Consider the following 24,962-nt stretch of genomic DNA (forward strand, 5'->3'; position numbering starts at 1 on the left):
CGTCCTTTGGTTTCGTCATATTTGTCGAAATAACGGCCAAAAAATATTACACGTACACAAAAGCTGCGAAAACTGTTGCTTTGTGTTCACTCTTTAATGTTTTCTGTTAGTAATCCCCCCTGGCTCTGATGTTGTATTGTTGTAGGCTATTAATAACTTGGTTGTTTGTCTTTTCTTGCCCTGTTTTGTATTGTATTGTAAAAAATAAAATACACAAAAGCAACTGTGGGCGCCCGCTGGCCTAGTGGTCCAGGCGCATACCACAGTGTCTGGCCTGACAGCGTGTCGTGTGTTCGAGTCCTGTTCATGACGACCTTTGCTGCATCCCCCTGCCTCTCCCTCTTTCCTGTCAATCTTCACTTGATCTATCTATGAATAAAGGCAGAATTAAAAGCCAAAAACAAATCTTAAAAAAGAGCATCTGCACATTTGCAGAGATATAAACTGTCAGTTTTAGCCCTGGTTGCTTATAGCGAGTATCGCACTGGACCAGGGCTATCAGTTTCAGGGAAAAATCATTAGGGGGAAATTACAATAAAATAATAAAATAAACTGACTTCCCTATTTTATATTATTTTAAAAGAAAAATAAATCACAATGTTTAGAAAATAGCAGCTCTACCATGTAACATGAAAGGGGAAAGGCAATTTACAAGTTTAAACATTGCATCAGTCTTTTGGGCATGTCATAATAGGCTAAATAAATTCAAAATAATTTGCGGATAGTAGATAATAGATCTACTAGCCCAAAGCATGTGGATGTACATTCACCCCCTTCCCCCCACCCATCAAACGATGAAATATAAACCAGGCTTAAGGGGGTTAAAATGTTTTTGAAAGGATAAAACAAAACATATTGAAACACTTGACGGTTTTGTTTTAATCTGAAGCAATAAACCTAACAGACTCATACAGACACAGGGCATTTAAAGTCTAGTCAAGCGTGATTTCTCAATCAGTAGTCGTCTGTTGAGACAATCGACTCCCATTCACCCCACTTAAGCAAGACCTGCAAGCTCCACGGGGAGACTTACAATGAATATGTTTGGGAGTGATTTATGCTCAGGTCAGGAACATGGGGTGCAGTGTCTGAAAATGTTGTGCTTTTAGTAGATACTACACTCTCTAGGGGTTAACAAAAAAAACAAAAACGAAAAATACATGTGCCTATCAAATGGCGCATGTCAAATGTCACTGTTTAGTATGTACAAAAATGTATGGCAAGCGCGAAGGGGAAACCAAATGCATACAAATGTCGTGTACAATTGTTTAGCAGAATGAACAAATCCTAGAACAGAAGTGCTCTTTTTTTGGCACATGCTGTCAGTCTGGCATAATTTACCTAAATAGTATAGCCCACAGATTGGTTGTTCATGACATACAAACAGCTATCACAGATAGCTACGTTATCTCCTTGAAAATCGTTAAACATAGCTGCAAGTGCACGCATTTGACACAGAATCCACCACATCAACATCAAATCCTAGTGTGAATGTTAATCCATTGGTCTCGCATTTGACATTGACTGAAGAAACAAGCATCATTTTTATTAGTTTTTTCTTCTTTTCTCACAGTTAAAGCAATGTTAGGTGTGTGAGTGTTTCCTTGGGATACAGAGTGAACTAAAAGGGAAACAAAAGTGATGTAATAACTAGGAGCAGAATGCCTCAAATAAACGACAGATAAAGAAGACTACGTTTGAAAATAAATATTTCTCTCTCCCCTCTCCATAAAAAAAAAAGAGCAAACAGGGTAAAAAAAACAAAACAATGGTTTGTCTTCTTTTTTTTGTCCAAGGTAGTCCAATTCTCAGTTGCTTTGAGATACACGGCCAATATTCTCTTTTTAATGGGCATGCAGGCCACAGGATCACAAGACCCCTGACAAAGTCCCGTGGAGCAGTATCCATTCACTAGTCGGTTGAAGCTGGGTTGAAGAGGGTAATGGTAACATCCACTGGAGCCAATGATTCAGAGCACAGATCACTCAAGAAAAGCCTTGAGCTTGACTGGACTGCCTGCCTCTTTTTCTGTCTCTGTCCTGTTCTCTTTCTAAGCCACGTAGTTGTATTGGTTGGGGTTCTCCTTGTCTCGCTCCATATAGTCCCTGTCGATGAGAGACTCTATTCTCTTCTTCAAGTCAGCAGGCTGAAAGGGGCAGAATGGGTCAGAACCTATGAAACAACCTATAAAGCCCTCCTAGTGTTATAGATTTACATTTCCTCTAAGCTTTCTTCCATTTCCAAAAGACAACACGTTTCACATTTGTAGTAGCATTGCATCACAGCATTGATAGTTCATTTTTAAGTGAGCCATATCAATTAGAATGAACAATCTATTCAGAATAACCTGATAATATGGAAATGAAATGATTAATCTAATGTTAGCCTACATAATATCGTAATTCAATCTGTAATAACTATCAACGAAATGGGTTGGGGAGGGATGGGATGTTATAATCACCTTGACAGGGAATTTGAGCTGGTTGTACACTTCAGACACCAGGAGATTATGACTCAGAGTCTTCCTCATTTTCATGATCCGAACAATTGCTGCATCAATCTGATACTGCCGATCCTGAAAGACCCTCTCTGTGGTGCTGGCTTGCTCCTCCACCTGTAAAATAACAATGATGATGATGAAAATAATCCAGACACCTCAAAAGCCATGAAGCAAGCAGAGTAGCAGACCCATTTAAATGGTAATTTATAGTTTGTCACAACGTTGTATGACCCAGCATAGTTTTGTCAAATCTTAATCCATTGAGACCTGGAACGCATCCATGTCACGTTAGCGTTTAACCACATTAACCATTAAGGACATGCGACGTACCGTTTCTTTCATCTGGATTTGGTTGATTTTGATCCTGAAGAGCTTGTGTTTGAAGTCATCATTGCAGGAGAACTTGTCACCGTCCTCCACGTCTTTGCTCTTTGGGACTTTGTAGATGACGCGGGCCTTCCCACATGCCAGGGACTGCAACGTCCGTCGCAGCTCACTGTCCTCTGCCGTGCACACAGAGCAACAGAAAATGAACATACTTGTATCTCAAGGAATGCTGACTAAACTGTAGCACTGGCAATGGGCTGTGCTAATTTCTAACAGTAAAAATGATATTGTTGAGGATCAATCCTTGCCTGTGATCACACACTAACCTATTCCTGTCGCTAGTTTGATCTCCTCCAAGGTGAACTCCTCTCCTTCGTTAAACATCAGTAGCACTAGTGTCTGGAACAGGGAGACCTGTAGTTCTTTTTTCCCCTGTTGAAAAGAAAAACAAGAAACTGTTCTAGATTTCTCGGCAGAGAGTACAAACTAAACCATCTTGATAAGAAAATCAGACCTGTCTGAAGTAAGTGGTGCAACAGCTCCCCCTGTTGGTACCCTAAACATAGGGACAGGGACAGCCAGGGACAGACATTGCTGTTTCTTGAAGTGGTTGCACCACTTTAAAAAAAATCACACCTGTGTGAAGTGGGGGTGCTATTATCATCGTACATAATCCATTCATTGTCAATGGGAATTTACTCTTTGTGTAGGACAAATATAGCCGATTTGCTCAGACACATGACGTAAATTCTTGTTTCATTGTCAATGGGAATTTAATGTTTGTGTAGGATGAAAATAGATGATTTGCTCAAACACACATGACGTAAATTCTCCATTCATTGTCAATGGCATTTAATGTTTGTTTTAGGACAAAAATCTACACTATAGCTGAATATAGGAGGGGCTAGCGCCCCTCAAAAATCAACTGTGTACCTCTTTGAATTCAGCTTTTAAGACACAATGGCCTAGTGTTGATTGCCACTGCAGCTTCCTGCCACTGTGTTTGCCCAGGTAGAAAGTCTTGAAAATCTCTTGCAGTCGGACCATCTGTACATTGATGACACCAGGTGTTACAAAGAAATGGCAATATCAATGTGGCTACATCATAAAATGGCAGAGCCTGAAAGTGTAAATATTTGGTCAGTATTAACCTCAGCTGGCAGGTGTACTTCCATGGGGACATAGGTCGGCCAGTATCCCATGGTAAGGATGTTGACTGTCAGCTCAATGTTGCCAGGGATGTTTTGGCACATTTGGTACTATCAGAGACAAATGAGACATAAGTAAACAATATAAATTGCATTTTATTGCAACAGTTATTTTAATCCAACCTCACCTCTGTGTCAAATGCACAACAATTAATACAAATAGAGCGTCGCAGTCCCGCCCCCTACCATGGACCAGGAAATGAATCCCAATGCATTTTTCCCATAGACATTTCTTAAAGTATTTATTTAAAGACGGTTACGCCGCGGACAAAGCCAACTCGAGTCGTGACAACTCATGACAACACAAACAATACTTTTGACCAAACAAATAATTACAAAGAAGAAAAACAACAAAAAAAGTGTTGTAACCTGCCGTTTTTTTCTTCTTTCTAATTATTTGTTCGGCCCAAAAAATTGTGTTTGTTGTCATGATTTGTCACGACTCGAGTTGGCTTTGTCCACGGCGTAAACATCTTTAAATAAATACTTTCTGAAATGTCTATGAGGAAAATGAACGGAGAATCATTTCCTGGTCCAGGGTAGGGGGCGGGACGGCGACGCTCTATAGGGTGATTCTGCCTGGAAATACAGTCCTTGTAGCAGTAATTACCTGTTTGAACTGTATCATGATGTCTTTAGAAAGCTCCATGTCCTTGAACATCCCTTCTAGCTTACTGGTGAATGCTGCACCACATTCTGGAACAAATAATAGGTTAAAAGTCAAAGTGAACTACGGATGTCAAAACCGGATAGATTTGCAATCAGCTAGCCAACATCTTTATTCGGTTAGTTGTATGTAATTCCAGCCTTGGGTGTAGCTTAAGCCTGGAATTCAGGTATGATGACCCACACACCAAACCCGGAAAAATAAAAAATAAAAATGCATGTACACAGAATGAATGTTTATCAGAATGGTAGGCTTTCATTTAAGCTCCTTTAATATAATAATTGTGTCAATCATTTTTCTTTTGTTAACTAAGGAACTATGTGAACAGGGTGCATACTTAGTTTAGACTAGTCATTGGTTAGACATGGGTTAAAGTTAGGTTTAGGTGTGCTGCCCCGTGGGAGGTTAGGGTTAGGGTGAGGGTTTGAGATAGGTTGTAGTCTATCTAGTGCAAATTACAGTTTGTTGTGTGTAAGGTCCTTTGCCCAAGAACTGATGGCACAGACATACACAAAGACAGCATGGCTAATGTACTAGCCAGTCTGATGAAATTAACAATAAAATCACAGAGGCTGTTGACGATCCACAATTCAATTCCATTGACTCATTTCCAGGGGTGGGGAAACAAATGGCTAAACGATTAACTGCTGCGATCCCCAATGTGAACCCAGAACGTTGGTGTAAGAATTGCAAGTCAGCTGCCTCACTGGCCTCACTGGAATAAAGGTGAAGTTTTGTGAGAGTGATGGATTTTTATACTAACCATGTTTCAGTTTTGACAACATAGATTTTTCAGCATCGACAGAGGCACTCTTTCCCACCAGCAATCTCTTGGCCAGGTCCTTCTTGTAAAAGGCCTCAAAAACATCTTTACCTAGAAGATAAATATAAGAATTAAGGTTGATCAAATATTTTTATTTTATGTCATAAAAAGAAAAAGGAGGTAAAAGTATTAGGAAACAATACCATAAATAAATCTGAAGATAATCATGATCTTATCCAACATTTTCTCCAGTTCTTCATCGGTTGCTTCCTTATTTCCTGCCCTTAGTTTCGAATCCACATGCTTTGCTGTAAAGCCAAACAGACATACCATTTAGCTTAGAACACTTGTTGTTTATTTGAATATTATAATTATTGTATTAATTGTTTATTGATCGTCTAACTACTAAGAACAATGACAGTTTGCCAACCTATGAGCTCTGCAGGCTTATTTGGCCTTTTGTTGATGAAAGTTTCAAAGGCCTCTTTCATGGCATTGACAAACTTCTCATTCTTCATGAAGCACACATCGATGACGTGATCCACCTTGTCTTTGAAGTCCAGCAACTCCTGCACCATTGTCTTGTCTTTCTCTGGGTTTATAACAATTGTGCTGCCAAATGTCTAAAATGTCGAGAATTTGAAAAAGAATTAATCAAAGTCAAACTTGAAATTTAGTGAGTCACCGGTTGACTTATCAGGGATTTCATTTCTGTTCAATAGATGACGTATGGCTCTCTGACTTATGGTGCGTCACCAGCTTAACAACATTGATTCATTCAACATTGTAGAATAGGTGAAGAGGTAGCACACAACAAAAATATACTTTCAAAAGATTTATTCTCTAGTCATCACAGGATAGACGTCTTGGCCTTCATCAGTATCACACTGACGAAGGCTGGATAGCTGAGACGTCTATCCTGTGATGTAGAGAATAAATAATTTGAAAGTATATTCTTGGTGTGTGCGACCTCTCCACCTATTCTACCATTTCTGTTCAATCACATCTCATAGATGTTACCAATGGGCAAAAATCGCAAAATGTTAACTGGCCACCTTCAATGTGACGTATGCCACAACTGTCATAACTATCCAGAAATAGCCTACCTTAATGTAGTATATCCAGTGTTGCAAGAGGACTTGAACACCACCTCGCACTCGACTAAAGAGCTGATAGAGAAGAGATAGGTCCTGGATTCTGTTCTCGTCTAGTAGGTGATTCAATCCTAGGAGTTTCAAAAAGCCAAGAGGTAAGAGATGTGCACAACACGTGACCATATGACTATCTCCACCATCATTATGACAGCTCAGGACACATAACATGAACGCCCAGCACTTCATTTATCATACACCTACTTAATACTACCAGTAAGACGCCCTGAGGGCGAGAAGTGACGAGGTCGCGTGCACGCATCCGCCTGGGTGACGGCATGGGGGGGTCAGATCAACATATGGAATGAATTATGTACTGGCCATATATGGCGCGTGACTTGAGTGTACAGGGTTTGATTAGGTCAGATCAACATATGGAATGAATTATGTACTGGCCATATATGGAGCGTGTCTTGAGTGTACAGGGTTTGATGAGGTCAGATCAACATATGGAATGTCAGAACAGGTCAGCTCCATATACAGTATGGAGATCTAAGGGTGGCAACGGGGGTCTTGTCTTGAGTGTATAGGGTTTGATGAGGGCCCAGGTAGGGCCGGGCCTTAATTTTCGGGCCTGTTGAGAACTCTAGTTTTCGCCGAGCGAGGCTGCACTAATAACTTTGGGGCGGGCTGTCTATAGTTTACAAGGACAGGTATCCATATATGGAGATCTAAGGGTTTGAGGTCAGATGTAGAGTTGCTGGCCTGCTCCATATATGCAGATCTAGGTGATGATGATCCAGTCTTCTCCATGTATGGCTATCCAGGGTTTGATTAGGTCAGTGTCGTTAACTTCATGGTGGCGTGACGTATCACGAGGCGTGACCATATATGGAGGTGTGATGTCACAAGGCTTTGGTTTTAATAGTAAACTGTGACCTACGGCCGCAACTACCACCACAACTACTAATAACAATAACAACTTAATGTTACAAAGTGCTTCACAAAATTGAAACAAATTACTTCAATTACAAATCACACAATTTAAATGAGCATGGTAACAGAGGGGTAACAGATATAAAGAGCTGAAGCATACAATTACACGAATGTCAAACAAGAGAGATTCACGTGGCTATTAATCCCATGGTCATAATCCCATATAAATGTTACCTTTTTGGAGAGTTGTAGTGAGATGTTCACCCAGTAACTGCTTTTCCACTGTGGCAATAAGTGGTTTTCTGCAACAAATAAGAGGACATGTGACCAACGTGTCTTTGTCCTCCGTTTTTAGTTGTAAACCAGGGGTGGGCAACTGGCGGCCCGGGGGCCACATGCGGCCCCCACCTTCACTTAATGTGGCCCTCAGGTTAATGTCAGAATACTGATATAATGATATTGGTTTCAGCTGTTACAATTCCACAACATGCAAACGTGACCCGCTTTAATTACTTCAGTCTAAATTAGTAGCTCATTGCTCAACACAAGTATACGGTAATTAAAGGCATTTGAAATTACATAAAAATGTTAATTTTCAGGATTCCAATTCAAAAATGACAAACGATAATTCAAGATTTCAATTCAAATAAACCAAAAATAGCCGATCTACAAGCTCAAAACGCGTCGCAGCGCGACGCGTTTTGAGCTTGTAGATCGGCTATTTTTGCTACGACAGTAATATATGGCCCTATAAGGAGTGAGTGTGGAAATATAGTGGCCCTCTCCATCGTCAAAGTTGCCCAGCCCTGTTGTAAACTAAAGACCATGCCTGGCCGCCCGCTACTCACTGCGTGCTCTGGTCAAGATACGTGATGACCCTGTCTGCCTCCTCCTCCAAGCGTTTGCTAACATGATGGAGATACTCTGGCACCTGACAGAAATGGTATGATATTACAATGCATCTTCAATTCAATGGGGGTTAGTGAATATCGTTGCTGTGGCCTCGTAACTCTTTCAACGTTTGATGTGTATTAATGCTCTACTTCATCATACAAGAGTGTGCGATGTGGGGCACCCGTTGGCCAAGTGGTCCTGGCGCATGACACATATAGGCTCTGGCCTGACAGTGCGTTGCGTGTTCGAGTCCCGGTCATGACAACAAATCTTCACACACACACACCCAGCTATATAGGCAACAGATGCATAACACCTGCATGCTCATAGGTCAGCCCATGGTGAAAACGCAGCATCGTCGTGATTGGCACAAATTATTTAACCTTTCTCCGCCTGAAGCGACGGCCGCGATAGCCCGAGTCTCAATTCAAACACACACACACACACACACACACACACACACACACACACACACACACACACACACACACACACACACACACACACACACACACACACACACACACACACACACACACACACACACACACACACACACACACACACACACACACACACACACACACACACACACACACACACACACACACACACACACACACACACACACACACACACACACACAGTTTGATGAGGTCAGTGTCGTTATCTTCATGGTGGCGTGACCGACCGACCAACGGGAAGGTTTTAATAGTAAACTGTGACCTACGGCCGCAACTACCACCACAACTACTAATAACAATAACACACACACACACACACCATGTATGGCTATCCAGGGTTTGATGAGGTCAGTGTCGTTATCTTCAAGGTGGCGTGTCACGAGGCGTGACCATAATATGGAAGCATAATGTCACGAGGCGTGACCATATATGGAGGTGTGATGTCACAAGGCTTGACCATATATGGAGGCGTGACCGACCGACCAACGGGAAGGTTTTAATAGTAAACTGTGACCTACGGCCGCAACTACCACCACAACTACTAATAACACACACACACACACACACACACACACACACACACACACACACACACACACACACACACACACACACACACACACACACACACACACACACACACACACACACACACACACACACACACACACACACACACACACACACACACACACACACACACACACACACACTTTATATTTTCTATTTTTAAAATCTTAATAGCATTCAAAAATGCATTCAGAAATTAATTTGAGCATTTATTCTAAACTAATCTAAAGCATTGATATACACCCACCGGTCACTTTAGAAATGAGCGATAACATGCTGTTGGATCAAAGGCGGATTTACTGTAGGCAACTTGGCTACGTTTGTACCTCCCCTCCGACAACCGGTTTTTGGAGGGAGTCTTTTCACACTCTAGTGCAGGGGTGCCCAAAAGGTAGATCGCGATCTACCAGTAGATCACAAAGGCTGTGCAGGTAGATCACATGACATGCCCCTAGAACATATACAATTTAAATTAAAGAATATATAATTTGGCATCGGACGCTTGAATTGAATAAAGAATGACCTATTAAGCCACAATGGAATATTTGAGTGTTGAGCACAGACATCAGTAGCATTACAAAGTTGGACATACAAAAACTATTTCCATCGGTTTTCAAGTCACGACATAGAAACACCAGACACACAATGTCCCGACCTCATTCTTCATTTGATTCTTGAGACAGAAAAGACACAGCAATAGCACCGGAGAAAGAAAAAAAGTTTGTCCAGGGGAAAACTTATTTTCGACGCGAGGAGGACGCCTAAACCTGTAGGGTAGGCTACCACCATGGCACTGCTTACAGCTGCTGACCGGCAGCAATCACACCAGCCCCGCTCACCACCACCACCACCCGCACTGGGGGAGAACCAGAGGTCCGTCCCTGTTGCTGCTTTTGCATCCGTTGGACTGTCGGTCTCTACAGAGACAATCAGGATTCTATCAGCTATCGAGGAGCTACCAACACAGCCAACAAAATTCCTAGCTACTGAAATCAATGGGAAATTACGCGTACAGCCAATACCCATGGCTTGAATATAGCAAAAAAAACAAGACTTTGTTTTGACACTGACATTTGAAAGAGAACTAATAGGCAGACGGATTATGACGCCATTATATTATATGACGCTTTTTCCCTTTTTCTCTCATGTAGGCTACATTACATCTGACTGGTGCAGTGCTTGTGGTTCAAGAAAGTATACAAAATAAAATTGTATGTTGTTGTCAATATTGCCATGGTTAATCATTTACCAATCATCTAACTATTGTAGCCTATAACAATATAAGCTACAGCTTACAGCTTCAACATAAAAAAATGCATACATTATATTTCGGTAACTTCTGTCTATCAATCTGCGTCCCGTCCCGTCAAGACGCTGCAGTTCAAACTGAGCATCAGAATGGGGAAGAAAGGTGCCAAACGGAAAACGGGCTTGTCTGAGTACTTCAGAAACTGGTGATCTACTGGGATTTTCACACACAACCTATGATCTCTAGGGTTTACAGAAAAATGGTGAGAAAAGGAAAAACATTAGCTGAGAGAAAGGCAACAGTAACTCAAATAACTCATTAAAGCCACGGTAATGAATACAGAAGACAGTATATGCATAGTTTCATTATATAGATATTCCACTGTTAGACGGATGTTAGGTTCTTAGCTTATGTATGATTCTTATTCTAATGACTGTACTTGATGTATTGCCATGTATTGTTCTTGCTTACTGTAAATCACTCTGGATGACGCTCTGTTAAATGCCTAAATTGCAAATTGAAGAGAACACACCATATCAAACCTTGAGGCACATAGGCTATAGCCACATAGGGTGCCACTCCTCTGAAAGCTATCCGAGACTACAATACGTGTCGCACAGGCTCACCAAAATTGGACAATAGAAGATTGGAAAAACCATGTCTGACTGATGAGTCTCCATTTCTGCCAGGATATTTGGATGGTAGGGTCAGAATTTGGCATCTACTACAACTACAGAGGAGCATGAAGGTATAGATCCATCCTGCCTTGTATCAACGGTTGAACACCCTTTACGTCTGTGTGCTGGTTAAAAAATATTGAACCAATGAAAAGTATTAAAAAAAGCTTCAGAAAAAAACCTCAACTACATAGGAGCCTCAAACTGTCTGCCCCTCTCTCCCCCTCTCATGCAAGTAATTGACAATATATAAAGTCACAACAAATTGATGAGGCAGTATTGCATCGTTTTAAAAACACAAGGTTTTCTCTTCATTTCCTGAAAAATTATATTTTTCATTTCCTGAAAAATGAACATTTTGGGGTTTAGGTGGCTTCTTCCCGAACGCAGAGATATGTTGTACATACTACATATTGTAATATACACATAAGTCCTATCAAAAGCAAAAAGTCAGTAGTATACACAACAGTATTTCAACAGGGAACACACAATAATCCACAGGATGTACATTGTGCACATAACGGACACAATAAATCACCTCTCTCTCCTGCATCAGCCTCTGTCCCTCTGCAGCATACAGTCGATTAGTTTCTTCCAAAAAGCGCTGTTCAAAGGAGTCTTGATAAATCTGTCAGGGTTGGAGAGAACACCACATGTCATTAAAGCGATTTTTCAAGGCTGCATTTGACAGCACATCAAACACCAGATGCCAAACTAACGGACAACGTTGTCGCTCCACTGAAAACAACAGATTTTCAAGCTAACAATGTGGTGCATCATGACGTATTGTGCAAAGGCGTACAAATTACGCTTTAAAGGTCGGTAGAAATGTAACCTCAGGTATAACTTATAGGGAGAAAGGGTACTGTACAAGTCCATTTACCTGTAGGTCACTGAGCATGCTCAGTAGACTCCTCAAGAGGCTACGGTCGATGGCCTCCCCACTACGCTCCCTCTCAATGAGTAGCAGGATCCCGTCAATGGTCTTACTCTGCACCTTCAGATCACTGATGATATAGAACCTGAAGAGCTCTAGGCCCATGTCCCTGCAGACCAGAGTGGCTTCATTCAACACTCACATAAGCAAATCAGCCTGTAGTTTTTTTTACATAATGCTAATCTAAGTGACATACTCACCAGATGGATGGCAGCATAGAATTTTGTAAAACATAGGTGCGGTCCAAAAACAAAAATATACTCCTAATCATGATCTGTGGAAGAATAAGAATAACTAAACACGTTAGCCGATGTTACGATAACGTATTTAATGGCTATCAGACTTTGTACATGAGAAAATAAAGACAGAACATACCATTTGTCTGCAGTGATCTTGCCAACACTTGTCTATTTTCTTAAGGAAAAGTACACTGTCCAGGGCATCTGTAAGAATTGTTAAGGTAGTACAGACTTTGAACATTTTTTCTCTTTATAACAATATAAATTCATAATCCATAATACTAGGCTATACAAAGAAAATAGTTAAATTGAGTCAGCGAGTGAACAAAGAGAAACAGAAACAGGAAAGGATATTCTCTGAACTGGTCAATTTGTGCCTTGATGTGATCCTCACACACCAGCCTCAGCTGTTTGTAGAGTTTGGCAGATATCTTGTGGGAACAGAGATTCTCCACCGCCTAATTAGAATAGAATAAACAAATACATCAACACAGTGCAGAAAACACAATGCTTATTTTTGCAGATGTGACATAACCTTTTTAAATCAAATGTAGGTCATGGGAGAGTTTTTTTTTGGCACCATCTTCTTTCCATCATGTCACTAATGATACTGTAGGTAAGGATGGGACGATAATCATTAACGGGTCATTCCTACCATTCAGTGCCATTTCAGCCTAGTAACTTTTTCGATATATTTTTTTACATGATTTTTCTGAAAGAGGGCATGTTTAGCTGTCAGAAAAACATATTTGTCCAGCTTAACGCATTATTCAAAGCGTTTTCCAAAAAAGTGGTTAACCATATCTTGATTATCATGATAATATCATTAATCTCAATTATTTTAGCCACATTAATCATGACATGGAATTTTCATATCATCCATGATCTCCAACTGTAGGTTTGCTGAAGAGGCCACTGCCCCCTGCCTCAGACTGTACCTGGTAGCTGCAATTTGCAACAATCAATTTTTTATTGTTATGAATTGGGGTTTTTTTTATTCGTGACGTCAAAAACAGTTGAATCTTCAATGCCCTCCATTGACAGCACATTGATCAAATAGACATTTCCGATCTGCTTGTATGGCTCAGGGGTAGAGTAGCTGGATGGGAACCGCAAGGTTGCCAGTTAGTTTGAACCCGGGCTCCCCCAGAGTTAGTGTCAAAGTGTCCTTGAGCAATACACTGAACTTTTGCTCCCGATGTGTTGGTTGCATGTCGTGCCATGTATGAATGTGTGTGTGAATGGGTGAATGTAATGCACAATCTATGTAAAGCGCCTTGGATAAAGGCGCTATATAAATGCACCATTTACCATTTGAAACAATGTTAAACTCGCCAACATTGCAGCTGTAAGGCAAGCTTGAATTATCCTCTTGCAATATGCAAAGTGTTTGTTTGATAAAAACCCAACATACCGGTAGACATGTTAAGAGCTACTTTCTGTCAAGATGCAGAAAACGAGCGCCTCCAAACTCCAACACTCAGAAAATAATATCACTGCACAGAATTTCTTGACAGAAAGTTGTTCATAACATGTCACAGTGGATTTGTATGAAACAAACGCTTTGCAGATTGAAAGAGGATAATTCAAGCTTGGGTTACAGCTGCAATGTTGATGAGTTTAATTAAATGTAATGCAAGCCGATATATTTGGCTCAATGGGCTGTATTGCAACTCTAGATTCATCCCAAAAAATCTAGTGTTGCAAATTGGGCCCATGTACCTGGTAGAGTTCCTCTAGGTTGTACTTGATAGAAGTGCTGTTCTGTATGGCCTCTACCGCCTCCTTCAGCTTCTGCCAGGTCTCTTGTGTGTAGTTCTCAGGCAACTTGGGCTTTTCTGTGGTACAAAAGATGTGAAAACTGATATAAAAACATAATACCTGAGCAAATGCATGATTGTGATCTTACGGTTTCACAGACGTGTAGTTATATACAGTATGTAACCATTATGGTTTTGTTGTCCCAATTTGAAGTATAATGCTATAACAATTTGAGGTATGTCAGCAGCACCAGGTGATCAATCAATGGTGCTACATCAGTCATCAACACATCATGCAGGCTACCTTTGAAGTTTTTGATGACTAGCTTCTTTGCAGCACCGGGTTTACTGTTGGAAAAGGTGGTTGATCCTGCATTTTTCGTGAGTCCGTTTGCATGGTGCCCAACTCCACCGGGCAGGAACGCATTTTTGCTCTTATTATTCGAGCAAGACGCAGCCTCCTCACTAGCCATCTTCACATCCAGTCCAATGAAATCCACAGAGTCTTCGAATCTCAACTTCTTCTGGACGTGTTGCGAAGTGCTGGAAGAGCAGGACGACGAGGAGGAAGAAGATGAATTCAGGGGTTTGGGAGGAGACGAAGAAATTGTATCAATATCGTCCCTCTCAGAAGAACTGTTTATTTTCCTCTTCTTCGAACTAGACGTGATGCCGCCGTCTGTGTGTTGTTTGACATCAGAAGCTGCTGGTGGTCTACTAGCCTCCTGGGTTGGCGGTGGTGGGGGGTTAGGGGAAGGTAAACCTGTTGGAAACATGAACAAATGGAATACTAATTCTAATAACCAGTCCTGTAATACCAAACCTCCAGGTATGCAGGGTTATTGGTGATATCCGTGTCCAAGGCTTCTATCTGCTGGAGGTTTTCAAAGGGCCAGTCTTTTCCTCAGGTGTTTGGAACAGATCATAAATGTGAAACTCCTCAGGGCTTTCTCTCTTGTTATTGCTTGCTGCCTGGCAGAAGAAAGATGGTTGTCTTCTGCTTCCTCTTCTGGCCTCTCTGGTCGAACCACGTTGTGGAGCTATTAGCGCTTCGCCGAAGCCTCCGACAAAACTAAACGGTGTCCGGATAAAAAAGGGTCAATGTATGGAGGTTTTGATGATGGCGCGGGACATTTGTCGGTTAACTCTGGATATATTCACTCATAAAAGCAATTCGATGACCCCACCGGAAGTACTTTGTGTAAAAGTAGTTTTTGCCTGCCTGCACACGAGCTCCTTCTTTAAGATCAGTTTGGTCGCTAGATGGCGCCACGACGAAAGCAAACAATTATTGCAGACTAGAAACTTTTTATAATGATTTGATTTTAGATCTTCATTTTGTTATGTCATTTGTTATGCCAATATTAATACAAGCTCACCCATCTTTTACGTAAACACAGTGAATAAAAAGTTAAATCCTATTAATAGTGGGCCCGTTTAACGCCCATCAGGGAGAAATAAAATAAATTAAGACATAATCTAATTTCCGAAATGTAACCATACAATACGAGATTGGTTTATTAATTGAATAGTTAAAGACGTTCAAGACAACATAATTCCACAACTTTATACATGAAGACTCGCAGTTTTAATAGGTTCTGCTATGCTATTCTCAGGGGAAATTGTTTGAATTTTAACAAACTAATTTAATAAAATAGACCCGTCTCCTTGAAATAGGTTGAATAAAATGAATAGCATTCAATTCAATGCATAGACTGTAAAAAAAGATTCAATGTAAAGATTGTCACTTTAAGTGCAAAGGAAGTAGTTCACGACGTTGGACGGATATGCCGTAGGAATGCGAGACGTTGTCGTAAAATGACGTTAACGTGGCCCTCAACTACAAGCGTGGATTTGCACTAGATAGATGTTCTGTGAACAAATAGTTTTTCTCCTCACAGTGAGTGTCACGTCAGAAGTTTGGACAAACCTTGGAGGAATTAATTAAAGACGTTATACACGACGAACGAGGATGTTTAAAAAGTACGTAACGTTAAAACGGCTCCCTCGTTTATCTTAGCATTAGCTTTGGTAGCTAACTGTATCATGACATCGTTCTTCGTTCAGCTGGCCAGAGATTCAACAAATCAACATTCAAACCTTGTATTGAATTATTTTATAGCCATGTACACTTTTGCTAGAAGCTTTTATGTAAGCTTTAATACAGACATGTGTTTATGCTGATGGGGTAAAGGAAGCCGACATTTGCTATTATTCTAAAAGAAAGGCGTGACAACTTGCAAGTCTGTGGTGTGCTGTAACGTGACCAGAAATTAAAAAGTAAATCGTAATTTAAATGTAGTCTTTGTGGTCTTTGTACAAAAGTAACTGTTACATTTTTGTTTTAAATACACTTTGTGTTATTCACAAACACCTGTGATATTTAGGCAAAATGGGATAGAAATATGGGTTATTTATGGTCATGCACAGTCACCTGCAATGTCATCAACAGAGAGACTCAACACTAATTGAAAAAGGTGGACCCTCTTGTAAACAAGTGTAATGCTTTATGGTGTCGTCCACTTACAGTTAACAGTTTTTGTATTGAGTTGTGCTTGAAATGTACTGTAATTCTGCAAACTGTTAATAAATACTTCAATCAATCAAACCGTCAAATCAAATCCACTGGTATTAATCTAAACAGTGGTCCAGTTGGTGACATTTTGCCACACTCAGTGTTTTCCCTATCATGTGCATGACTTGGAATCTAGGAGGACTATAGCTGCAAATCCGCAATTTGCAACTCTAGATGTTTTCATATCAAGAAAATCGAGACAATTACTCCCTTCCACTGTCATCATGACCGTGCAGCTCCATCCATGGGCCATTTTCGTTGATGACATTATTTTGACAGTTCAGGTTACGAATTTTAAATAGACACGCAGTGTTTATTGTTTAAACATGAAATATACTCTTGCAGTCTTTCATCAGCACTGATGCAAGCACAATTTGCTTGCATCAGTGGTCATTTGAATCTTTAGAATCATTATTATTTGTGCTTTATGTGTACTTTTTCTGACAGAAATGGGCATTAATTATAGCAGCCTCTGTGCCTTCCCTTTGTCTCTCTTCAGATTTGATGAGAAGGAAAATGTTTCCAACTGTATTCAGCTGAAGACATCTGTTATCAAAGGAATCAAGAACCAACTGTTGGACCAGTTTCCTGACATTGAGTCTCAACTCAACCACATTATGCCAAAAAAGGACCCTGTCAAAATAGTGAGATGGTATAATTGGGAATTGTATTTCTCTTACACACATTGATTTATTTTGTTTGTATTATCTTGTATATGTTATGTGATATATTTCTGTTTTTTCTCCGGCAGCCATGAACACATTGAAATCCTGACAGTGAATGGAGAGCTGCTTTTCTTCAGACAGAGGGACGGACCGTTCTACCCAACTCTCAGACTGCTGCATAAATGTAAGATCTAATAGTTGCTGATGGCTAGTTGAGGCTTGAAGCAGTGGTTTGTTTGGCCATGTCTTGGCCCTCTGTTTTTTGTATTGATTCAATACCTTATTGCCAGACAGTTTGCAAAAAGAGGCACAGTTTCATACAAAATAATGCTAAAAGGATAACCAGATAACTTGTTTCCATTATGGTCCTGTGTATTCAATTCATCAAGACATTTAAAGACTAACAGTTGTGGAGGTGGGGGCAGGTGGCTAGCATATGACGGCATTCCACATTCTGGCGGCATAGCAGTAGAACGAATTTGACCCAATTTTTGTGCCAAAACTTGGTTCGGTGAGATCAGTGGGGCGTCTTCTGTTGTTATGCCTGTGTGTGTGTCTTTTATTCTATTGACGTCTGAAAGGTAAATGGGTATCCCTGTTTTCTCGCGTATCTTGAAGACCAGGCCCATTGCAAGTTGCTTTACTCTGCCCTGAGGCATCCGGCCCTAGCATAATGAGCAGGTGGGTGGGTATAAGGCCTAGTAGTAAGTAACCTGACCAGTTTGTTTTGAGAGGTCTGCAGTTTGAGAGGCGCATTCCGGCCTCCGGGGACCCCCACATGGTACCTCTGTAATTTCTCGTTCGTTTCGGACGTGGGGCGGCTCACGGGAACCGGGCCGGCACCCTGGGCGTGTTTCTGTGGGTCTGGAAGTTCCAGGGACCCCCACACAGAGTTGCACCACGCAGTTCACATGGGTGTGATTTCTTTTTTAAAAAGGTGCTTACGTTACTGTTACATTGTCGAAATTACATTGGACGAGTGTGTTCCTACTGACCACAGACAAGATCCTGAATAGAAAACTCTGTGTGCCTGCCACTGTACCTGTGTGCCTGCCTTAGTTGTAGGTGTTGCGCACTGACCAATCACAACCAAGTTAAGCTGGGCTCACACTAAATGTTAAATTTACAATGTATTTCACATTCACAATTCACCCAAGTTGTGTGACAATTTATCCCTATTTAACCCTGATTCAGTTAAACTTGTGCTTGTCCTTACACTACTAGAATCTGTAAAACTACTGTGTAGGCCTAGTTCATCAGTTCTCAACCTTTTCTTGTCAACATGTTGATATGATTAAAAATGTTTGTGGATTGTTAACATGAAACAAAATGTGAAACATTTACATTACACAAAATGTGTTTAGTTTAGTGACACCCACAGGCCAATCCAAGTGGAAAAGTCCAGGACTGACTTAAATAAGCTAAAAGAACGACCTTGTCTATCTGTGTATGTCATTCTATCCTCAAAGACTGTATCATCATCAAAGGCCATGAAACTAGTTTATATATTACATCAATAACTCAATATTGCCCTTGGTTTTGAAATGTAACATCTGTCTGAATGATTGTTTAATGATTACATTAATGCACACTAATTCAGTTCTCATTCATTTGTATGTTCCAGATCCCTTCATACTGCCACACCAGCAAGTAGACAAAGGGGCCATTAAATTTGTCTTAAGTGGAGCCAATATCATGTGCCCTGGACTCACGTCACCAGGGGCTAAACTCTACCCAGCTGCCACAGAGACCGTAGTTGTATCCTTTGTTTATGTAACAATGTTGAAAGTTTATGTTGAAAGATACCATAGGAATATAATTAGGTGTTTAAAATGTGCCTTAATTTCTTAGCTATTAGTTATTAAATACACTTGTCCTGCTAAAAATATAAATTGTAAGATACATATATGATTGGCTTCTATATCTATATGCATGTCTTTGTCTGATATAATGTTCACAACTTGTCAGATATTATCTTTAATGACAGACTACAGGCCATAATGGCGGAGGGAAAACAGCATGCACTTTGTGTTGGTGTTATGAAGCTGTCTGCAGAAAGCATGTAAGTCAACAAAGTCAATTGTTTTTTTAGTAAACTGCAAAAGAGTATTGAAGTTGATGTGTGCATGAATTAATACAAATTTATGTTTTTATATAGAGAGAAAGTCAACAAGGGAATCGGAATCGAGAATGTTCACTATCTTAATGATGGACTGTGGCACATGAAGACGTATAAGTGATGCCGACACCACCCACACACACCCCTGGAAAGCGTGGAGCTCTTGACAGCGAGGCATGAACTGCCAGTCAATTGTTTACACCAATGGACTTAGCCGTGTAACTTGCTGGAGGCTTTGAATCAATCACCATGATGCACAAATAAAAAGAAATCTTGCTTTAATTTCCGTTCTTAATTTGTGTTTGGCAGTGCTAAAGGTGACTGCTTGACACAAGCGAAGTGGAATATGAACACTGAGCTGTCCTGTCAAGAGGTTGCTGCAATGCCTGTGATTTAATTGATTGAATATAAATCAATAAATGCTTTTTGGGTAATATACCGTTGGGTCTTATAAGTATATAACCAGTGACAATATTGGTCTATATACATTGCATTAACCACTTTAACCCTGGTATCAGTATTTTGGGTATGTCAAAGGAGAATTTACCACAAAAATAGATTGAGCTTGTAGATGGGCTAACACATTTTTTTTAAACTATTAGGTTGACCAGGGTCCCACAGGGCTCCAAGTTTGCCTTGAGTGTAGGTACACCAAATCTCTTGCTGAAAACAGCCATGATCTACTTCAGTGTATATTCCTAGAGACACTTGGGTTCATGTGGTCAAGTCAATAATTGGGAATCCATTTAAATGTGTCAAAATCATTTTTTAATCTCAGGCTGTTATGATCTCACAGTAGTACTGTACATAGTTCACAAGAGAGAAAGTATCTCTTGTCTTGTAGCACAACGTTCTCAGCAGTTCAGACAGAGGCAGCACAGGTCCTAATTCAACAGTAATCTGTCGGGATATAAATGTTACATTTGACACCTGCTGGGTCAAAACCACAACACTGAAAATGTGTTTACATAGACGGCGATTGAAAATGCAGTAGCTTTGGTCGTGTTTGCTGATTAAATATTTAAAAGAAGATCCATGTGCTCCAGTGCCTTTCTCCGGGTTAGTCCTTTTACACTGAAAATGTGCCCCAGCCATTGGGAACATCGGCATTCTGTTCTTAGTTCCTGCCTGATAAACATGCTTTTATACACAAATGGTTTTTAGCTGTCAGAAAAAAATGTGAGTTACGTCTTGAGGCATTTATCCCATTTTCCACAATATTCAATACATGAGCATAAATGTTTGAGATGAAAATGTCAGAATTGCAACTGGTAATCTAGATAGAATATCACATTGTAGTAATATGGCATAGTCAATCTAACATACATTCATGATGCTTTCGTAATATTCCCTTTAAGAAATTAATATGCAAAAGGTAATTTATCTACCATTTACATTTGCCAAAGCTTGCCAACACTGGTCCATAATATAAAAAATAATGCCGTAGCTCAGTAAAATTCTCATTTCCACAACCTTTTAACATTTAGTGGCAAGCGCAGTGTGTAACATGCAGATGATATTGGCAACTCATAGAAAAGGTTTATTTGAAAATATCTTTTCCAGAGTGCATTTGATGAAATACAACCAAAGAAAATAACTAAATATGACACTCCTCTGAATCACTCAGAATAGTCAATACGATTTAGTCAGTAATATTTTCATGGTGACTGCCATGCATTTCTGAAATTGTAAATCAATTTTGAAAGATTTTCGTGGAATCATAATCATCATATACACCGGTATATATTGTTTTTCTTCTAAATATATTAGCAGCACACCACTACCTCCAAACTGAGGTATATATTTTTTGATTTAGCTGTACAGACCTAATCTAGAAATTTGCCCCAAAAATTTGCCCAAACGAATAATGCAGTTCATTGGAACCACTGCATTATCTGCAAACTCCGTTTAATGTACCCACAGCCACAAGAAAATGTGGCATAAGTGTGCTAAGTGCAAAAGGTACAAAACACACAAAAATAGCATCCCACCCACCATCTATTTTTTCTTTTTACAAACAATATGAAAACCTTCATTAGTCACATTTTGCTGGCACAGAAGCAGTCTCTACAGTGCCCTCCGTGTTGTTAAGCCACAGGAATACTTTAGTCATTGTCTGAATTTTCTGGGGGGTAGAATGCAAGAGTGTCTTTGAAATCGTGCCCATAAGGACGAAGTCTGTAAACGCCAAACATCATAACCTGCATCTGCGTGGGTGACATCCCACTGAATGTAATCGCCAAATCAGAGCAGCAGCCCTCCACTACGTTTTGGGGGTTATTGTTCAAGCTTTCAGATATAAGGCTTCCTACACTCTTGCTGTTGAACAGGCCCTTTCCTTCAACATCCTCTCCATTTTCTGCAAACACTCCAGTATATTTAAGGCATACGGCCAGCTGCTTCTCCTCACTCAGCTTCCAGAGGGCGCGTCCTCTCTCTGGACACTTGTCCTCGTCCTGGAACACCGACACTAGCCTTTTCAGAGCTTCGTAGCTCAAAACAATTCCACTTTCATATTGAACATATTCAAGCTCTCCGGACTTCATAGCATTGCCAATGTAGAATGGTTCGCTGGAGTCCTTAGCCAGCACCAGGTACTTGAGATTCTCAATAATGGCAAACGTGGTGGGCCGTGCCACAAAGAACCAGCGCAGGTCACCAGCGTTGTCGTAGGCATGCTTCAGGGCTTTACGTAACCTAGGCCACTCATCGCGTTCTTCAAGATCTATTGCATCGAGGGCCTTGGATGACTCCGATGTGTAGAACACTGCCTGGTCACAATGTTTGCTCCAGGTGTCCTTGGCAGTTGCCCAATACACCAGAACCTTGGGCTCTACCATGATGATACAGTAGACTTGTACTTGCTCTTTTAGCTGTTCCATCTGAGACTCAGTAAGGCGCTTGAGTTCATCTTTGCTGAGGGCCTTCACGTGGTGGTGATGGTGGTGGTCCTCTGGACCACTGGGCTGGGCACTGAAGCTGCTGAAGCTGCCCAGCAGCGACAGCACCAAGCAGAACAGACCGCCCATCAGCAGTCCCTTCATAAAGGAGCTCCCGTCTGCCAACATGTTTGGCAGCCGTCACTGAAACTCTGAAACTGGAAAAAAAATTAATACACGTTTAAATGTTTTTGATTCATTATGATTGATGCTGAAAATCTGAGATAGAGTAGAGTCATATAAAACCGAAGTAAATTGTAACAGATTAAATGACCAGTATCGGCATCAACCAGGAAAGTAACATTAAACAACTTAACTAAAAGACAACACAGTACTTTGGTTTAGCGATATACGCAAGTTAACAACGCGTTAGCCCCTCTCGGAACCCTCGTAAAAGGTTTCTGACATTTGGATGTGTAAACATCCAAATGTCAGAAACCTTTTACGAGGGTTCCAACGACGAAATAATAAGTCACTACACAAACATCCGGATATTTAACGTGACACCAGGATGTTTATTTAATCTAGCTGGTAAAGACGTACACGAAGTCAACGAATGTAAGCAAATAATCAAAGTCGAAAGACCATACTACACTGTACCTATATTTCAGCAACGTCAGTCCTATTTCCACAGCCAACGCGTCTTTCTTTTATGAGGTGCCCACTGCCCAGGACCAGGTTCATCTAACTTTTCCAGTCCGGTTAGATTCCAAAGTGTAAATTGAAGCTATGATGTAGCCTAGCTGGCTGCCATCATATGTAAACACAAGATACTTCCTGCTTCCAAGTTCCACGTCACGTGTTAGGTTCAGAGCATACCAAAGCCTACACGGGTTGTGCAGTCGACGCGCTGTGATTGGCCAGTGAAATGAAATGAAATGAAATCTATATTTACCCAGGGTATCTGGGCTAAGCTCAAGAACTTGTTTCCAGCCAGGCCCTGCTCATAGTCACTGTGATTGACAGTCTAAAGTTTAGACTCTAAACCTAACCCTAACCCTAACCTGGCTCAGAGCCATCTATTTCTAGGCTCTGACCTGGCTTAACCTCAAGAAAACGAGCGCTGTTCATGCGAGAATGCTAGCCTGGCTAATAAGCCAGACCGAATCAGCCGTTGGCAAAAAAAAAATTGCCTGCCGGCACACACGACAGTGTGATTTGAGTCTGGCTTATTAGCCAGGCTACAATGCAGCCCTGGCTGGAGAGTGACAAGCATTGTTTTCAACTAGGGCGGAGCAAATATCAGCAATTTTAGACATGTGTGCAACATGTCAACTGTTTTAAAGTATTGCACAGTGACAACTAAAGTCTCTGTAATATTTATGTTGTACTTGTATTACTAAAAACGATCTAAAATAAAGGATGTCACTCTTCTTCACCTACAGTAGCACTTCGCCAATAGAAGTCTATGTAGAAGAACCGCCATTGGGACTGGCCCCATGAAGTGAAAGGAGTTGTCATAACTCTGTTGTATTTCAAATGGCTCTGGCCAGTGTTATCTTTAGAGGCGGGTTATGTTCCATTCATGGATTGATTGTTTGATTGATTGATTGATTGATTGATTGATTGATAGATAGATATAGGGGACTGTTACCTTTTTTCAGGGGCCAGTTTCGAATTGCAGCCTCCCGTAAGTGCTCTTTGAGAGCGGTTTTGAAGGACTATGGATTCACACATTTCTTAACGGCTGTTGGTATAGGGCATTCCACATTTTAGTGGCATGGGAGTGGCACCCATTGTTTGACCCGAATCTGGGTTAAGATATTGGACTTTGACGTGGGAGACCCGAGTTTGAATCCCGGGCGTTACATTGGTGCCGTGACCTGGATCAGCTTTCCCTGTGGGAGGAGGTCAAATGGGGGGTGAGTGTAGCAGAGTGGCAGCCTGATGGCCTCAAAAGCCTCAGCCTGATGGCCTCAAAAGTGTAATATCTCCTCTGGTCCAGAAGCATATCCCTTTGGTCTAGTGTTAAGATATTGGACTTTGACGCGGGAGACCCGAGTTCGAATCCCAGGCGTTACACTTAATTTATTTGCAGGTATGATGGGTACAGCTCCAACACTGAAAATAGATTTATCTGTGGAAAGACAAGAAGTCAAAACCAGTCTTAGTTTGTCAGGTGAAATGACTTAAAGTGTTTCTGCCTCGTTTCTACTGGACCAGTTTCACTGCTTCATCTATCAACAGTTAAACAAGGTTTGTAGGCATAATGACTAACAATAGCTTAACTTCATAAAAATGGCACCTTTGAGGTTATGGTTACGCTCTATTGTAATTATCACTTCTGTTGTATTGTCTCAGCGTGGTTAAGTTTGTTGTTTTTAATCAGACGTAGGAGTTAATGATCAGTTAGTAACCTGGTTTAGAAAAATACACCTGACT

The 24,962-nt window shown here is 40.8% G+C and overlaps 3 protein-coding genes across 3 annotated transcripts; 1 reads left to right on the top strand and 2 right to left on the bottom strand.

Moving 5' to 3' along the window:
• Positions 1–859: 859 nt before the first annotated feature.
• On the bottom strand, positions 860–15,503 carry cul4b (cullin 4B). The gene is made up of 20 exons (XM_079510461.1): positions 14,587–15,503; positions 14,245–14,360; positions 12,876–12,980; positions 12,659–12,727; positions 12,484–12,557; positions 12,230–12,392; positions 11,885–11,974; positions 8,341–8,423; positions 7,727–7,794; positions 6,572–6,690; positions 5,896–6,088; positions 5,669–5,773; positions 5,466–5,576; positions 4,646–4,731; positions 3,979–4,086; positions 3,761–3,874; positions 3,154–3,259; positions 2,831–3,003; positions 2,462–2,614; positions 860–2,146 (listed from the first exon to the last, which is right to left on the bottom strand). Exons 1-20 carry the CDS (start codon positions 15,056–15,058, stop codon positions 2,051–2,053), a joined length of 2,604 nt encoding a protein of 867 aa, XP_079366587.1. The 5' UTR covers positions 15,059–15,503; the 3' UTR covers positions 860–2,050.
• A 556-nt stretch (positions 15,504–16,059) lies between these two features.
• On the top strand, positions 16,060–19,923 carry mcts1 (MCTS1 re-initiation and release factor). Its single transcript, XM_079501455.1, has 6 exons — positions 16,060–16,265; positions 17,357–17,509; positions 17,609–17,706; positions 19,147–19,280; positions 19,517–19,584; positions 19,681–19,923. Exons 1-6 carry the CDS (start codon positions 16,255–16,257, stop codon positions 19,760–19,762), a joined length of 546 nt encoding a protein of 181 aa, XP_079357581.1. The 5' UTR covers positions 16,060–16,254; the 3' UTR covers positions 19,763–19,923.
• A 1,108-nt stretch (positions 19,924–21,031) lies between these two features.
• Positions 21,032–23,516, bottom strand: c1galt1c1 (C1GALT1-specific chaperone 1). The gene is made up of 2 exons (XM_079501442.1): positions 23,181–23,516; positions 21,032–22,738 (listed from the first exon to the last, which is right to left on the bottom strand). The coding sequence occupies exon 2, from the start codon at positions 22,707–22,709 to the stop codon at positions 21,747–21,749; it is 963 nt and encodes a 320-aa protein (XP_079357568.1). The 5' UTR covers positions 22,710–22,738; positions 23,181–23,516; the 3' UTR covers positions 21,032–21,746.
• Between the last annotated feature and the right edge of the window lie 1,446 nt (positions 23,517–24,962).

The sequence above is a fragment of the Electrona antarctica genome (assembly GCF_951216825.1).
Source record: "Electrona antarctica genome assembly, chromosome: 1".
In the NCBI taxonomy this organism is placed as follows: Eukaryota; Metazoa; Chordata; class Actinopteri; order Myctophiformes; family Myctophidae; genus Electrona; species Electrona antarctica.